The following is an 18180-nucleotide window of genomic DNA, read 5'->3' on the forward strand; positions in this document are numbered from 1 at the left end:
ATACCAGTTGTTACCCACTAGTCTATACCAGTTGTTTACCCACTAGTCTATACCAGTTGTTTACCCACTAGTCTATACCAGTTGTTACCCACTAGTCTATACCAGTTGTTTACCCACTAGTCTATACCAGTTGTTTACCCACTAGTCTATACCAGTTGTTTACCCACTAGTCTATACCAGTTGTTTACCCACTAGTCTATACCAGTTGTTTACCCACTAGTCTATACCAGTTGTTTCCACTAGTCTATACCAGTTGTTTACCCACTAGTCTATACCAGTTGTTTACCCACTAGTCTATACCAGTTGTTTACCCACTAGTCTACACCAGTTGTTTACCCACTAGTCTATACCAGTTGTTAACCCACTAGTCTATACCAGTGTTTACCCACTAGTCTATACCAGTTGTTTACCCACTAGTCTACCAGTTGTTTACCCACTAGTCTATACCAGTTGTTTACCCACTAGTCTACACCAGTTGTTTACCCACTAGTCTATACCAGTTGTTAACCCACTAGTCTATACCAGTTGTTTACCCACTAGTCTATACCAGTTGTTTACCCACTAGTCTATACCAGTTGTTTACCCACTAGTCTATACCAGTTGTTAACCACTAGTCTATACCAGTTGTTTACCCACTAGTCATACCAGTTGTTAACCCACTAGTCTATACCAGTTGTTTTACCCACTAGTCTATACCAGTTGTTTACCCACTAGTCTATACCAGTTGTTTACCCACTAGTCTATACCAGTTGTTACCCACTAGTCTATACCAGTTGTTTACCCACTAGTCTATACCAGTTGTTTACCCACCTAGTCTATACCAGTTGTTTACCCACTAGTCTACACCAGTTGTTTACCCACTAGTCTATACCAGTTGTTTACCACTAGTCTATACCAGTTGTTTACCCACTAGTCTATACCATTGTTTACCCACTAGTCTATACCAGTTGTTTACCCACTAGTCTATACCAGTTGTTTACCCACTAGTCTATACCAGTTGTTTACCCACTAGTCTATACCAGTTGTTTACCCCACTAGTTCTATACCAGTTGTTTACCCACTAGTCTATACCAGTTGTTACCCACTAGTCTATACCAGTTGTTTACCCACTAGTCTACACCAGTTGTTTACCCACTAGTCTATACCAGTTGTTTACCCACTAGTCTACACCAGTTGTTTACCCACTAGTCTACACCAGTTTGTTTACCCACTAGTCTATACCAGTTGTTTACCCACTTAGTCTATACCAGTTGTTTACCCACTAGTCTATACCAGTTGTTTACCCACTAGCTATACCAGTTGTTACCCACTAGTCTATACCAGTTGTTTACCCACTAGTCTATACCAGTGTTTACCCCACTAGTTCTATACCAGTGTTTATCCACTAGTCTATACCAGATGTTTACCCACTAGTCTATACCAATTGTTTACTCACTAGTCAACACCAGTTGTTTACCCACTAGTCTATACCAGTTGTTTACCCACTAGTCTATACCAGTTGTTTACCCACTAGTCTACACCAGTTGTTTACCCACTAGTCTATACCAGTTGTTTACCCACTAGTCTATACCAGTTGTTTACCCACTAGTCTATACCAGTGTCTACCCACTAGTCTATACCAGTGTTTACCCACTATGTCTATACCAGTTGTTTACCCACTAGTCTATACCAGTTGTTTACCCACTAGTCTATACCCGTTGTTTACCCACTAGTCTATACCAGTTGTTTACCCACTAGTCTATACCAGTTGTTTACCCACTAGTCTATACCAGTTGTTTACCCACTAGTCTACACCAGTTGTTTACCCACTAGTCTATACCAGTGTTTACCCACTAGTCTACACCAGTTGTTTTACCCACTAGTCTATAGCAATTGTTTACCCACTAGTCTATACCAGTTGTTTACCCACTAGTCTATACCCGTTGTTTATCCACTAGTCTATACCAGTTGTTTACCCACTAGTCTATACCAGTTGTTTACCCACTAGTCTACACCAGTTGTTTACCCACTAGTCTATACCAGTTGTTTACCCACTAGTCTATACCAGTTGTTTACCCACTAGTCTACTACCAGTGTTTACCACTAGTCTATACCAGTTGTTTACCCACTAGTCTATACCAGTTGTTTACCCACTAGTCTATACCAGTGTTTACCCACTAGTCTATACCAGTTGTTTACCCACTAGTCTATACCAGTTGTTTACCCACTAGTCTATACCAGTTGTTTACCCACTAGTCTATACCGTTGTTTATCCACTAGTCTATACCAGTTGTTTACCCACTAGTCTATACCAGTTGTTTACCCACTAGTCTATACCAGTTGTTTACCCACTAGTCTATACCAGTTGTTTACCCACTAGTCTATACCAGTTGTTTCTGGCTTTAGATGATGTAGGGCCTGACTAATACTACCTTGTAACACCACACCAACACACCACTACCATGATATTACTACCCTGTAACACCACACCAACACACCACTACCATCATATTACTACCCTGTAACACCACACCACTACCATCATATTACTACCCTGTAACACCACACCACTACCATCATATTACTACCCTGTAACATCACACCAACACACCACTACCATGATATTACTACCCTGTAACACCACACCAACACACCACTACCATCATATTACTACCCTGTAACACCACACCACTACCATCATATTACTACCCTGTAACACCACACCACTACCATCATATTACTACCCTGTAACATCACACCAACACACCACTACCATCATATTACTAACCTGTAACACCACACCACTACCATCATATTACTACCCTGTAACACCACACCACACCACTACCATCATATTACTACCCTGTAACACCACACCAACACACCACTACCATGATATTACTACCCTGTAACACCACACCACTACCATCATATTACTACCCTGTAACACCACACCAACACACCACTACCATCATATTACTACCCTGTAACATCACACCAACACACCACTACCATCATATTACTACCCTGTAACACCACACCACTACCATCATATTACTACCCTGTAACACCACACCACTACCATCATATTACTACCCTGTAACACCACACCAACACACCACTACCATCATATTACTACCCTGTAACACCACACCACTACCATCATATTACTACCCTGTAACACCACACCACTACCATCATATTACTACCCTGTAACACCACACCACTACCATCATATTACTACCCTGTAAAACCACACCAACACACCACTACCATCATATTACTACCCTGTAACACCACACCACTACCATCATATTACTACCCTGTAACACCACACCAACACACCACTACCATCATATTACTACCCTGTAACATCACACCAACACACCACTACAATCATATTACTACCCTGTAACACCACACCACTACCATCATATTACTACCCTGTAACACCACACCAACACACCACTACTATCATATTACTACCCTGTAACATCACACCAACACACCACTACCATCATATTACTACCCTGTAACACCACACCACTACCATCATATTACTACCCTGTAACACCACACCACACCAACACACCACTACCATCATATTACTACCCTGTAACATCACACCATCACACCACTACCATCATATTACTACCCTCTAATACCACACCACTACCATGATATTACTACCCTGTAACACCACACCACTACCATCATATTACTACCCTGTAACACCACACCAACACACCACTACCATCATATTACTACCCTGTAACACCACACCACTACCATCATATTACTACCCTGTAACACCACACCAACACACCACTACCATCATATTACTACCCTGTAACACCACACCACTACCATCATATTACTACCCTGTAACACCACACCACTACCATCATATTACTACCCTGTAACACCACACCACTACCATCATATTACTACCCTGTAAAACCACACCAACACACCACTACCATCATATTACTACCCTGTAACACCACACCACTACCATCATATTACTACCCTGTAACACCACACCAACACACCACTACCATCATATTACTACCCTGTAACATCACACCAACACACCACTACAATCATATTACTACCCTGTAACACCACACCACTACCATCATATTACTACCCTGTAACACCACACCAACACACCACTACTATCATATTACTACCCTGTAACATCACACCAACACACCACTACCATCATATTACTACCCTGTAACACCACACCACTACCATCATATTACTACCCTGTAACACCACACCACACCAACACACCACTACCATCATATTACTACCCTGTAACATCACACCATCACACCACTACCATCATATTACTACCCTCTAACACCACACCACTACCATGATATTACTACCCTGTAACACCACACCACTACCATCTTATTACTACCCTGTAACACCACACCACTACCATCATATTACTACCCTGTAACACCACACCAACACACCACTACTATCATATTACTACCCTGTAACATCACACCAACACACCACTACCATCATATTACTACCCTGTAACACCACACCACTACCATCATATTACTACCCTGTAACACCACACCACACCAACACACCACTACCATCATATTACTACTCTGTAACATCACACCATCACACCACTACCATCATATTACTACCCTCTAACACCACACCACTACCATGATATTACTACCCTGTAACACCACACCACTACCATCTTATTACTACCCTGTAACACCACACCACTACCATCATATTACTACCCTCTAACACCACACCACTACCATGATATTACTACCCTGTAACACCACACCACTACCATCTTATTACTACCCTGTAACACCACACCACTACCATCATATTACTACCCTGTAACACCACACCAACACACCACTACCATCATATTACTACCCTGTAACACTACACCAACACACCACTACCATCATATTACTACCCTGTAACACCACACCACTACCATCATATTACTACCCTTTAACACCACACCAACACACCACTACCATCATATTACTACCCTGTAACACCACACCACTACCATCATATTACTACCCTGTAACATCACACCACTATCATCATATTACTACCCTGTAACACCACACCAACACAACCAACACCCTTTCTCCATTCTCACGTCAGCCACACGTCAGCCAGGACGAAATGACTAAACAACAGTTACCAGTCAACAGTTTGGACACACCTGCTCATTCAAGGGTTGTTCTTTATTTGTACTATTTTCTACATAGTAGAATAGTAGTGAAAACATCAACACTATGAAATAACACATATGGAATCATGTAGGAACCAAAAAGAAGTGTTAAACAAATCTAAATGTATTTCATATGTTGACAGCTTTGCACACTCTTGGCATTAGGTGTGTCCAAACGTGTGACTGGTACTATATATGTACCACAACAGATACCACATGATAAAAGCATCACTGCACTGCCCTTTGCAAAAGAAGAGTATTAAGGAAACGAGTATGGTATGATTATACAGCAACCTCAGAGAGAGAGAGAGATGGAGGGAGAGAGAGAAAGAGAGAGAGAGAGAGAGAGAGAGAGATGCAGGGAGAGACAGACAGAGAGAGAGAGATGCAGTGAGAGACAGAGAGATGGAGGGAGAGACAGAGAGAGAGAGCGAGAGAGAGAGTGTATCTAACAGGCAGTGGCCTAACAGGCATTGTGACAGTGACAGATCTAACCATATTCAGCTTAGACTCCTCCCCCCACTCTCCCTCTCTCCTCCCTCTCTCTTAATGTCCCTCTCTCCCTCCATCTCTACTTTCTCTCTCCTCCCCCTTCAGTCTCCCTCGCTCCCTCCCTCTCTTTTTTCTCTCTCCTCCTTCTCCCCCCCTGTCTCTCCCCCTCCCTCTCTCATTCGCTCCTCCCCCTCACTCCCTTTCTCTCTCCCCCTTCCTCCCCCATCCCCCCTCTGCTCCTCCCTCCCCTCTCTCTCTCCTCCCCCTCTCTCTCTCTCTCTCTCTCTCTCTCTCTCTCTCTCTCCCTCTCTCTCTCTCTCCATGTTCAGCCTACATGTACTCTTCATGGAGCTCCACCTCCCAACCCAGACTGACTCACATGGAGCAACACAACATATCACCAAGACTGTGACAATCTATTTCTACATAGTACTATATCACTCCACAGGCTACTAGTGGACTGTCTGCCTGGCAACTGTCTACTTCCCTTTGCCTGGCTGCTGAGGGGCTACTGTAAAGCCCTGTGGACTGTGGGACAAGCCGTGTTGGACAGTTGGATATTGGTCTCTTTCTTTAGTGCATTACTGTATGGATTAACTGCTGTTCTGTACCATGGCGTTCCTGACAGTCCAGGAGGATTTCAACCATGGTAAGAGAGATAGACGGCTGTAATATCACGTTACAGACTAAGTTGAACAAGGCAGAAGAACAGTATAAGTGCAGAGGGAATCTGGTTGAAGTGTTCTATGGGCATATAGGAGAGTCTAAGAGACATGAGAGGTTTGTTGGCTGGCCGTGTAGGAGAGTCTAAGAGACATGAGAGGTTTGTTGGCTGGCTGTGTAGGAGAGTCTAAGAGACATGAGAGGTTTGTTGGCTGGCTGTGTAGGAGAGTCTAAGAGACATGAGAGGTTTGTTGGCTGGCTGTGTAGGAGAGTCTAAGAGACATGAGAGGTTTGTTGGCTGGCCGTGTAGGAGAGTCTAAGAGACATGAGAGGTTTGTTGGCTGGGCAAGATCCTGTGACTGTCTGATTCAGCCGAATAGCAATTTAGTTTTTGACGATTGTAGATGAACAACGAGCGCTAGAGATCTCTGTATGTCTTTCTTTTTCTCTCTCTTTCTCTCTCTGTGGTGAGATATGGTGAGCTGGAAGCATGAGTCGAGGCTGAGGCAGGCAGAAAGACAGACAGGCAGACAAGCAGGCACTCAGAAAGACAGGCATGCAGGCAGGCTTGTGATGAGCTTCCTTTGTGATTATGCCCGCTGTCATCATCACAGCCGCATATAAGGTGACAGACGGGTGTAAACAGAATTTTCACGTCTCCTTGGAGACACGGCAGTCAGAAACCACTCTTCACACTCTGAGGACAGAGAACGTTCTGTGCAGATGAACTAACACAGGAATGAAGTCCCAAATAGACCCCTATGCCCTAGGGTGCTATTTGTAATGCATCCCGGGACTCAGACAGGGATGTCTTAGCCCGTAAAGCACAGCACATCCATACAAAGTGGTTCTGTGGTAACAGTGTAGACACAGGTGTGTTGTCCCTATGTGCTTTAGGATAGAGTTTAAATGTGATATCAAAGTCACGACAGCTTTGTTTTGTCAAATCCAGCTCCCACTATCTATGGTGCTACTTCATACTGACCATCTGTGTGGTGCTACGGCTTCAGTTTCAACAGATCAACATGAGTTACATTAGTTTCCTTAGTTACATTAGTTACATTAGTTACATAAGCTAGTTACATAAGCTAGTGTGATGGATATCCTACTACTTCAGCTCCCCTCAGCAGGTTGACAATATGAATGACATTATGAATATACAATATGAATGTTCTTTGAGGGGGAGTCTAAGGGACTCAACAAATGATACTGTAGACTAACCTTGGGGGGGGGGGGGGGGGGGGATATGGGGGGGGGGGGGGGGGTAAAGTGTACCCCGCCAAAACCCAGACGAAGCTGGGCCAATTGTGCGTCGCCCTATGGGACTCGCAATCACAGCTGGATGTGATACAGCCTGGAATCGAACCAGGGACTGTAGTGATACCTCTTGCACTGAGATGCAGTGCCTTAGACCACAGGTATTGATCTATACCACAGGTATTGATCTATGTCTTACTGTAGTGATTGATCTATATATTACTGTAGTGATTGATCTATGTATTACCGTAGTGATTGATCTATATATTACCGTAGTGATTGATCTATATATTACCGTAGTGATTGATCTATATATTACCGTCGTGATTGATCTATATATTACCGTAGTGATTGATCTATATATTACCGTAGTGATTGATCTATATATTACCGTAGTGATTGATCTATATATTACCGTCGTGATTGATCTATATATTACCGTAGTGATTGATCTATATATTACCGTAGTGATTGATCTATATATTACCGTAGTGATTGATCTATATATTACCGTAGTGATTGATCTATATATTACTGTAGTTATTGATCTATGTCATAGTTATTGATTTATGTCATAGTTATTGATTTATGTGTGAACGTAGGCAATTTGTACCATTGGTCAGAATTCCATTCAGCTACTTTTCTTTACACCTGTCATAGAGAAGCTGATCTGTAGCCTGCTCCTTGGACATGGTCTCAAAATGCTCACCTCACCATGTCTGTCGCATAATAGACTGAGCATCCCTCCAGTCTCTCCATCCCACTAGTCTACATCATCATCATCATCATCCCAGGCTGGGTCAGGTAACGTTCTGCAGCATTCTCAGCCACACGGCTCTTCACATGGTCTGCTGGCCCTGCTGATGGACACTGCAGTTGATGGGAGCAACCTACCACATTGCTCCTGCTGCTTCCGGGGTCCGGCCTCTTCCGGTCCTCTCATTAAACTGGCCGATTCTGTTGCTCGTTCATTCATCAACATATCCTACATATCCTCCTTCCCCTCCGCTCTCCCCTGCTCTGGTGCTGCCTATGCTGATGTTACATCACACTGGCTCACAGACTGACTGGTGGAGCTACTGCATAGCAGACAAGGACCCCAGACCTGCAGAAGACCTGCATCCGAATATCTCCGGATCCGAATATTTTGGCTATTCTGTTTTATTTCTGTGTGATTTTTATTCCTTTATTCTGAATATTATTTCCGGAAGGATGTAGGTAGATCGCAGTGCGAGAGATTCCACATACCGACAGTCGGGGAAAAAAAGAAGACAAAAAAAAACCAGCAGAAAAAGGCGACAAGCCCTGCGCATCATGACAGATGGACTATCTAAATCCTCGCGCAGCACCAGTAACCTTTCCGAGGGACTTTTACCTCTAACGCGGCTAATAACCCAGTACTGTGTACCATAATCTGAAAATAGCATTTAGGCAACGCTCAGAAAACACTGCATTGCTGCTGAAGGATGAAAAACAACGGCAGCACCTCCGCAGTCCTTCGCAAGCAAAAGACTTTCCAAATCAAGTTTGTCTGTCTTGTCTGACTGACTTGCTTGGAAGTTGACACAAATATTAGTATCTCTCTTGAGTGCTGATATTGAATATTTATTTAGAAAATATAAATATAATCCTCCGTCTCAGCAACTGTGTGTGACATATGGTCCAAACGTAGCAGGCACTGACTACACCTGTACCCAGTCAATAACAGGTAAAATACACGCGAGAGAAATACAGAAAACTATAGGTCATGATTAAATGATTGATTGAATTTGATGTGAAGATAAGCTTATACCGCCTATCGATCTGTGTTTTACTTTAAGATTAATACATGAGGATTTCATTGAGCAGTCAGACTCAACCGCATAGTCTCTGTGTTTACTATAAATATAAGAAGTCAGTATATTTTATTTAACCAGGCAAGTCAGTTAAGAACAAATTCTTATTTACAATGACGGCCTAGGAACAGTGGGTTAACTGCCTCGTTCAGGGGCAGAACAACAGATTTGTACCTTGTCAGCTCGGGGATTTGAACTTGCAACCTTCCAGTTACTAGTCCAACGCTCTAACCACTAGGCTACCCTAGGCTCAATATGATTGTCAATTAGGCTATAGGCTTTATATAGGCCTATAGGCTGAACATGACAGGTTGTCAATTAGGCCTATGCATTATTTTATGTACAGACCTATGTCTAAAAACAATGACCTTCTGAATGAACATAATCCTAACTATCAGCAGTTTAATAATGAATTGATGTTAACTGTTTTAATGAGGCTGCTTTGATCCTCCATTCAATAGTGATGGCGGACTGTTAGTGTTTTTCCTTTGTATTGGGGCTATCTATTTAGGATAAGATTCTGCCTGGCTGGCTGTCAATAACTTCAGGGCCCACAGCGTAAAATAACAGTGTATTCGGACACTAAGACTATAAAAAATAAATAAAAACATAACAAAAAACACAGTCAGTAAAATAACATCAAACAAACATTAGAAGATAGAATCGCCCTAAATATTTGTTTTATTCCAATATTTTGAATTTACCGCCCGATTCCCCATCGTCTCCGTTCTCCACGTCTGTTGAATGACGCCGACGCTGACGCGGGCAGCCAGTCTGAATGGCGATGGTAACAGACTCGCAGCGCGGTGCGGACTTAGCGCAGCCCGACCTTATATCGCTTTGAAAAATCATCGCTATATCAAATGAAACGGACGAGAACAGTAAGTGATTCTATACAATTTTTTTTTTTTGGTTGGATAAGTGTATTGTTATGTGGGAAGGTCGTATTATGTTTTTAAACGGCAGATTATGTGACATTTTTCGACGTCGGCTTTGTGTTAGGAGGGAGCAGGATCCGCTGTTGTATGCCTCAGAGGGACGACCACGGAGCCGAATAAAGCTAACTAGCGACGGCCTTGTGAGGTTAGCCAGCTCAACTCAAGACCCTCTGGCCAACAACAGGGCGCCTTTGTTCATGTCACGGGGATCGTTGAAAACCTCCCTCTCTTCATCAACCAAATATGTGGATAAAACGTTGTTTATATGGGTAATGTTATATAGAAGAAGCCTTTGGCTGAATATCAACGATATTTCATTTCCCCCTGTAAGGTTAGGATAATGCGAACAGTCAACTAGGGGGTCTGTTCCCCGAATTATCACCGGAGTCGGAGGTTCACGACTTTAATGGGGGGATCACATGGTTAACTTGGCTAGCAGTGGCTATCTGGAGAAAGTTCATCGTAATAACGTGGTTATCTTCACACAAAATAACCTATAGTCGGCAATACGGCGAGTATGTTTTGGTGGCAAGCTGCTATCGCCATGTTATTTACATTTAAACATTTCGGAGTGTTTTTCTGGTTCCGTTTTGGATAGAAAGTGTGTCGCTAGTTAGCGAATGATGCTACAGTAGCTAGTTTATCAGCCGACTCAACTCCACGATTTACTATGGAGTTGAGCGGCGCAGGTGTTAACATTTATTTATTGTATTTTTTTAAAGGAAAAAAAGTAGCTTTTGTCCATTTGTCCCTAGATGACATAATAGGGATTTGTTTTTACGTTTATGCTGTCCCTCAGTCCTCTCATGCAATGAGACATTAAATCATTAAAATGCACATTAAAAAAAACAGCAAGTACTTAAAAAAAATAGTAGTACACAATAGTAGTACACTTTGTTTTTTTTAACTTGTTATTATTGTTTATGCCTTATAGACAGCTGTGGTGTCATTTGACAAGGAGCCGATTTAATAAATTAACTTCACTTGCTGCAGCAGAGGGGTGAGGACCAAGAGGCTAGAGTGGCGCTACCTCAGTGGAGCAGCTGAGTTTAGCCAGGCAGGGTACACAAACACGGAAGTCACTAAATCCCGAGTGACGCAGTGGTCTAAGAGTGACGTAGAGAGCAGCTCGCTAAGACACTGCAGTACCTGGTTCGAAACCAGGCTGCATCACATCCGGCCTTGATTGGGAGTACCATAGAGCGGCGCACAATTGGCCCAGCTTCGTCCGGGTTTGGCCTGGGTAGACGGTCCTTGTAAATAAGAATTTGTTCTGAACTGACTTGCCTAGTTAAATGAAATGAATGAATGAAATCAACCAAAAGTAACTGGGGCAACCTTTAAGAAGTATCTAAAAACTTTTGCCAATAAAAGTCGCTGGAAGGATCTGACTTGCTAAATCTAGCAACAAAGTCGCTAAATTGGCAACACTGGAGTGTGGAGAGTCATATTTAAAATGAAGTTTTTAAGAAAAACTACTGATTTCATTACCCAAAGAATAGCCTGCAATTACATACATTGTTCTCTGTAATTGCAGGCTAACACTATTCTTTGGGTGCTGAAAGAGGTATTTTTTTTATAAAAACTGTTATTTTATGTGAGGTCGGAGGTCCAGTCCACCCACATTTAAGCCAGGTGTACATTTGTGGCCAAAAGTTTTGAGAATGACACAAATATTCATTTCCACAAAGTTTGCTGCTTCAGTGTCTTTAGATATTGGTGTCAGATGTTACTATGGAATACTGAAGTGTACTTACAAGCATTTCATAAGTGTCAAAGGCTTTTATTGACAATTACATGAAGTTGATGCAAAGAGTCAATATTTGTAGTGTTGACCCTTCTTTTTCATGATCTCTGCAATCCGCCCTGGCATGCTGTCAATTAACTTCTGGGCCACATCCTGACTGATGGCAAGAGGGACTTTGAAATGAATAGCAATTAATCTGATCACTCTTCATAACATTCTGGAGTATATGCAAATTGCCATCATACAAACTGAGGCAGCAGAGTTGGTGAAAATTTATATTTGTGTCATTCTCAAAACTTTTGGCCCCGACTGTACACTACATGATTTTGCCCCCGATTTAGCAGTCCCCAGACAGGTCTCATCGATTAGACATAACATAGTAAAAGTAAATCCGGGACACTCAAATTAGTATGATGTGTTACGTTTGGTATTGTTACATAAGATAGGTTACTTATGACATAAATTTAAAGGAGCGTGGTTGGGTGGGTGTATAACGCGAACGTATAGCAACCCAACACAGGACAGGCGCCGACTGGACACAGGACAGGCGCCGACTGGACACAGGACAGGCGCCGACTGGACACAGGACAGGCGCCGACTGGACACAGGACATGCGCCGACTGGACACAGGACATGCGCCGACTGGACACAGGACATGCGCCGACTGGACACAGGACAGGCGCCGACTGGACACAGGACAGGCGCCGACTGGACACAGGACAGGCGCTGACCGGATGTGTTTTTGTTTGTCCGTTCTCGGTAAACCCTAGACACAGTCGTGCGTGAAAAGTCTAGGAGGCCGGCCTGTTTCTGAGATACTGGAGCCAGCATGCCTGGCACCGACGATCATACCAACGCTCAGTTGCTTAAGTTAGTGTTGGGCCAGTAACCGTAAGGTTGCTGGATCGAATGCCTGAGCTGACAAGGTAAAAATCTGTAATTCTGCCCCTGAGCAAGACGGTTAACCCAGTGTGTTCCCCGGGCGCCAAAGATGTGGATTAAGGCCGCCCCCAGCACCTCTCTGACACATTTCAGTTAAAGGCTTTCAGTTGTACAACTGACTAGGTATCCCCCTTTCCCAAACTAGTTTTGCCCATTCTAACATCTGCCTAGCGACTTTCCACAGACCATATGGTCTTTATTGCAACTTGGCTGGATTACAAAGCCAGGTGTAGCTAGCTATTATTTTTTTGAAGTTTATTGACTAAGATGTTTTCCTCAAATGGTTAAAATATAAAACTATTTTCCAATAAATATCAAGGGTTTTATTCTGTTGACGTGATGATCGATGTTTGGCTGGTGTTTGACAAATAAAAATAATCTCGCTCTTTTGTCGAATAATAATAATAAAATTATAGTCTTATACCCACACTGTATCTGTGAGCGTGCCAATACCAGAATGGACACACTTGCTATACATCTTTTTTTTTTTGTGTGAAAACCATCAGTAGAGTTGAAAATGTGATGAGAAACCATTTAACTTTAACTTAACTTTTTTTTTTTGTGGGAATTTAACCGCAAAATGTATTTTGATGCGCACTATGTCATCACTATGTCATCACTATGTCATCACTATGTCATCACTATGTCATCACTATGTCATCATGCACATGTCAATTTGATGGAAACTCCGGTGTGAAAATTTGCATATTGTTTTTATGCAGATTTTTTTAGAATATTTGTGTGGAAAATCTGTCACCAATTGGATGAAAAAACCAAAGTTTGAAACTTTTGAAATGTATTCGCTAGCATTTCTCTCCCATGTATTTCTCTTTTGGGTCATCTTATATTGGACAGTGACAGTCGTTCAGTCCGTTTGACGTCAGGCTATTAAAACGGTTGAATGGAACTGTGTGTCCAGTCAACCAGCCATGGCAGTGTTACTATTGTCTAATTGTTGTCTGATTGCTGACCTAAAGCATTGTGTTGTTTCTGTTTCAGGTTACCCCTATGTAAAATGGAGGATAGTTTTGATTGCGACTGTGGTGAGCTTGAGCCACCCGATTGTTGAGGGCCAGACTACTCTGTGAAGACTAAAAGGCAAGACACCATTTTTGGATGAGCGGTGGTTTCAACAGGAAGAAGATTTGAGTAAATACAAAAAAATATATATATATAATTAAAAATTGTAGTTCTTTTTGGCGCAATTGTAATCAATGCAGCTACACAGGATGAGTCTATCACTGAATGTATCTGCACTGTGAGGATGCAACAAGATCCTGTTGTAGTTTTTGAATTGGCCTCTTGAGTTCATTCCATTATTGCTGGCTGTTAAACACTATAAATGTTTAAAAACGGTTTAATAACCGGAGAAGCGGCAAAAACAACAACAACAACATAAACAACAACAACAAAAAACAGATTTTGAAAAAGTAATTCATATTAGGCCTGGAAAAACTTGCTCCTTTTGTCAAACAAACATGACTTTCTACTCTGGTTGTGAGTCCGAGAGCCGTGTGATTCTGTGAGGGTTAGACAGGGGGAAACAGTAGTCTTCTGTGAGGGTTATACCATCCACATTTTCTATTTTCACAATGTTACACACCAGGCAAGACCTCCTATAGCTTATTACCAGTCAGTTTGTCCATTTTGTATTAAACAACCCCCAAAGCCAATTGCAAACTTAGTCAAAACACCAAATCCAAGATGGCGGAGAAGTTTGAGTCTCTGATGAACATCCACGGGTTTGACCTGGGCCCACGTTACATGGACCTGAAGCCTCTGGGCTACGGAGGGAACGGCCTGGTGTTCTCAGCCATCGACACGGACTGCGACAAACGAGTGGCGGTGAAGAAGATCATTCTGACGGATCCTCAGAGCGTCAAACACGCCCTGAGAGAGATCAAGATCATCAGGAGGCTGGACCACGACAACACCGTCAAGGTAACGCAGGAAATGCAGTAACGAACTGTACAATAATTTATATTGGCCTTTCATATGGAAATGTCTTTTGTCAGGACAGCAGTGGAATGGGTCAGCTCCTAACACTGCAGACAGTGGGAATGGGTCAGCTCCTAACACTGCAGACAGTGGAATGGGTCAGCTCCTAACACTGCAGACAGTGGAATGGGTCAGCTCCTAACACTGCAGACAGTGGAATGGGTCAGCTCCTAACACTGCAGACAGTGGAATGGGTCAGCTCCTAACACTGCAGACAGTGAAATGGGTCAGCTCCTAACACTGCAGACAGTGGAATGGGTCAGCTCCTAACACTGCAGACAGTGGAATGGGTCAGCTCCTAACACTGCAGACAGTGGAATGGGTCAGCTCCTAACACTGCAGACAGTGGAATGGGTCAGCTCCTAACACTGCAGACAGTGGAATGGGTCAGCTCCTAACACTGCAGACAGTGGAATGGGTCAGCTCCTAACACTACAGACAGTGGAATGGGTCAGCTCCTAACACTGCAGACAGTGGAATGGGTCAGCTCCTAACACTGCAGACAGTGGGGGGCGGGACTCCCCTTGCTCAAGTCACACTGCAACATCAAACTCTGCAGTCATACGACTTGGCCTGAGTCGACCAATACAAGTCACTTCCAATTGCTGGACTACCCCCCACTAGTTAGTGTTAAACAGGCAGGATGGAAGTGACACTGCACATAGTCAAGACCACACAGACAACATGCAGGTGTATCTGCTCGTATGAGTTGATGTTAACACATGAACACCTTCCCTCTGCCAGGTATTTGAGACCCTTGGGCCCAGCGGTCGTCACCTAACAGAGGACATAGTCTCTCTGACAGAGGTGAACTCTGTGTACATCGTCCAGGAGTACATGGAGACAGACCTGTGTCAGCTCCTGGAGAGGGGTCTACTCTCTGAGGATCACGCCAGACTCTTCATGTACCAGCTGCTGAGAGGCCTCAAGTACATCCACTCTGCCAACGTACTGCACAGAGACCTGAAGCCTGCCAACTTGTTCGTCAACACAGAGGACCTGGTGCTGAAGATAGGAGACTTTGGACTGGCCCGGATCATGGATCCTCACTACTCACACAAGGTAAGAGGCTAGTTAAACTAACAGTCATTACTGTCTGTAATAACCATGTGATACCTGCCTAGCGTTCTGGCTTTATTGCCCAGAAACCAACTGGGCTAATCCCTCAGGTGACGCTATCAGCCTATCACACCACACAGCACCGCAGGAAGTTAACAAGGAGGTATGGTAGTTCCTGAAGTCGCGCCTCCGTTTCCCTTCCCAGGGGAAATGCTTCCACTGAGATAAGGGCCCTGGGAACCAATATTTCCGTTGAGGGGTGGGAGGCCGCATCCACATCCTGCCCCGGTGCCGAGGACAAGAGTTTAGACTGTTGACCAGGCTGTGTGGTGTTGACCAGTATGTGTGGTGTTGAACAGGCTGTGTGGAGTTGACCAGGCTGTCCAGGCTGTGTGGTGTTGACCAGGCTGTGTGGTGTTGACCAGGCTGTCCAGCCTGCGTGGTGTTGACCAGGCTGTCCAGGCTGTGTGGTGTTGACCATGCTGTGTGGTGTTGACCAGGCTGTCCAGGCTGTGTGGTGTTGACCAGGCTGTCCAGGCTGTGTGGTGTTGACCAGGCTGTCCAGGCTGTGTGGTGTTGACCAGGCTGTCCAGGCTGTGTGGTGTTGACCAGGCTGTCCAGGCTGTGTGGTGTTGTCCAGGCTGTGTGGTGTTGTCCAGGCTGTGTGGTGTTGACCAGGCTGTGTGGTGTTGTCCAGGCTGTGTGGTGTTGTCCAGGCTGTGTGGTGTTGTCCAGGCTGTGTGGTGTTGACCAGGACAAGAGTTTCGACTGTTGACCAGGCTGTGTGGTGTTGTCCAGGCTGTCCAGGATGTGTGGTGTTGACCAGGCTGTGTGGTGTTGTCCAGGCTCTCCAGGCTGTGTGGTGTTGTCCAGGCTGTCCAGGCTGTGTGGTGTTGACCAGGCTGTGTGGTATTGACCAGGCTGTCCAGGCTGTGTGGTATTGACCAGGCTGTCCAGGCTGTGTGGTATTGACCAGGCTGTCCAGGCTGTGTGGTATTGACCAGGCTGTCCAGGCTGTGTGGTATTGACCAGGCTGTCCAGGCTGTGTGGTGTTGACCAGGATGTGGGGTGTTGACCAGGCTGTGTGGTGTTGACCAGGCTGTGTGGTGTTGTGTGGTGTTGTCCAGGCTGTGTGGTGTTGTCCAGGCTGTGTGGTGTTGACCAGGCTGTGTGGTTTTGTCCAGGCTGTGTGGTGTTGACCAGACTGTCCAGGCTGTGTGGTGTTGACCAGGCTGTCCAGGCTGTGTGGTGTTGACCAGGCTGTGTGGTGTTGACCAGGCTGTCCAGGCTGTGTGGTGTTGTCCAGGCTGTGTGGTGTTGACCAGGCTGTGTGGTGTTGACCAGGCTGTGTGGTGTTGTCCAGGCTGTCCAGGCTGTGTGGTGTTGTCCAGGCTGTGTGGTGTTGTCCAGGCTGTGTGGTGTTGACCAGGCTGTGTGGTGTTGACCAGGCTGTCCAGGCTGTGTGGTGTTGTCCAGGCTGTCCAGGCTGTGTGGTGTTGTCCAGGCTGTGTGGTGTTGACCAGGCTGTCCAGCCTGTGTGGTGTTGACCAGGCTGTGTGGTGTTGACCAGGCTGTGTGATGTTGACCAGGCTGTGTGGTGTTGACCAGGCTGTCCAGGCTGTGTGGTGTTGTCCAGGCTGTCCAGGCTGTGTGGTGTTGTCCAGGCTGTGTGGTGTTGACTAGGTTGTGTGGTGTTGACCAGGCTGTGTGGTGTTGTCCAGGCTGTGTGGTGTTGACCAGGACAAGAGTTTAGACTGTTGACCAGGCTGTGTGGTGTTGACCAGGCTGTCCAGGCTGTGTGGTGTTGTCCAGGCTGTCCAGGCTGTGTGGTGTTGTCCAGGCTGTGTGGTGTTGACCAGGCTGTCCAGCCTGTGTGGTGTTGACCAGGCTGTCCAGCCTGTGTGGTGTTGACCAGGCTGTCCAGGCTGTGTGGTGTTGACCAGGCTGTCCAGGCTGTGTGGTGTTGACCAGGCTGTCCAGGCTGTGTGGTGTTGACCAGGCTGTCCAGGCTGTGTGGTGTTGACC

General features: G+C 44.8%; 1 protein-coding gene across 5 annotated transcripts in view; it reads left to right on the forward strand.

Annotated features, from left to right (window-relative positions):
- The first annotated feature begins 6109 nt into the window (after positions 1-6109).
- LOC109876590 (mitogen-activated protein kinase 6-like) overlaps positions 6110-18180 on the forward strand; it is a 33107-nt gene continuing 21036 nt past the window's right edge. Inside the window, exons 1-4 of one of the 5 annotated variants that reach the window (XM_031812442.1) lie at positions 10212-10352; positions 10474-10554; positions 14098-15039; positions 15841-16158. In XM_031812442.1, coding sequence (XP_031668302.1) covers positions 14803-15039; positions 15841-16158 — 555 coding nt within the window. In that variant the 5' untranslated portion in view covers positions 10212-10352; positions 10474-10554; positions 14098-14802. Of the gene's footprint in view, positions 6366-8738; positions 9345-10210; positions 10353-10473; positions 10555-14097; positions 15040-15840; positions 16159-18180 lie in introns of those variants that run through there. The other 4 variants (XM_031812443.1, XM_031812444.1, XM_031812445.1 and 1 more) reach the window with 4 other exon arrangements.

Source organism: Oncorhynchus kisutch, unplaced genomic scaffold, assembly GCF_002021735.2.
Source record: "Oncorhynchus kisutch isolate 150728-3 unplaced genomic scaffold, Okis_V2 Okis03b-Okis08b_hom, whole genome shotgun sequence".
NCBI lineage: Eukaryota > Metazoa > Chordata > Actinopteri > Salmoniformes > Salmonidae > Oncorhynchus > Oncorhynchus kisutch.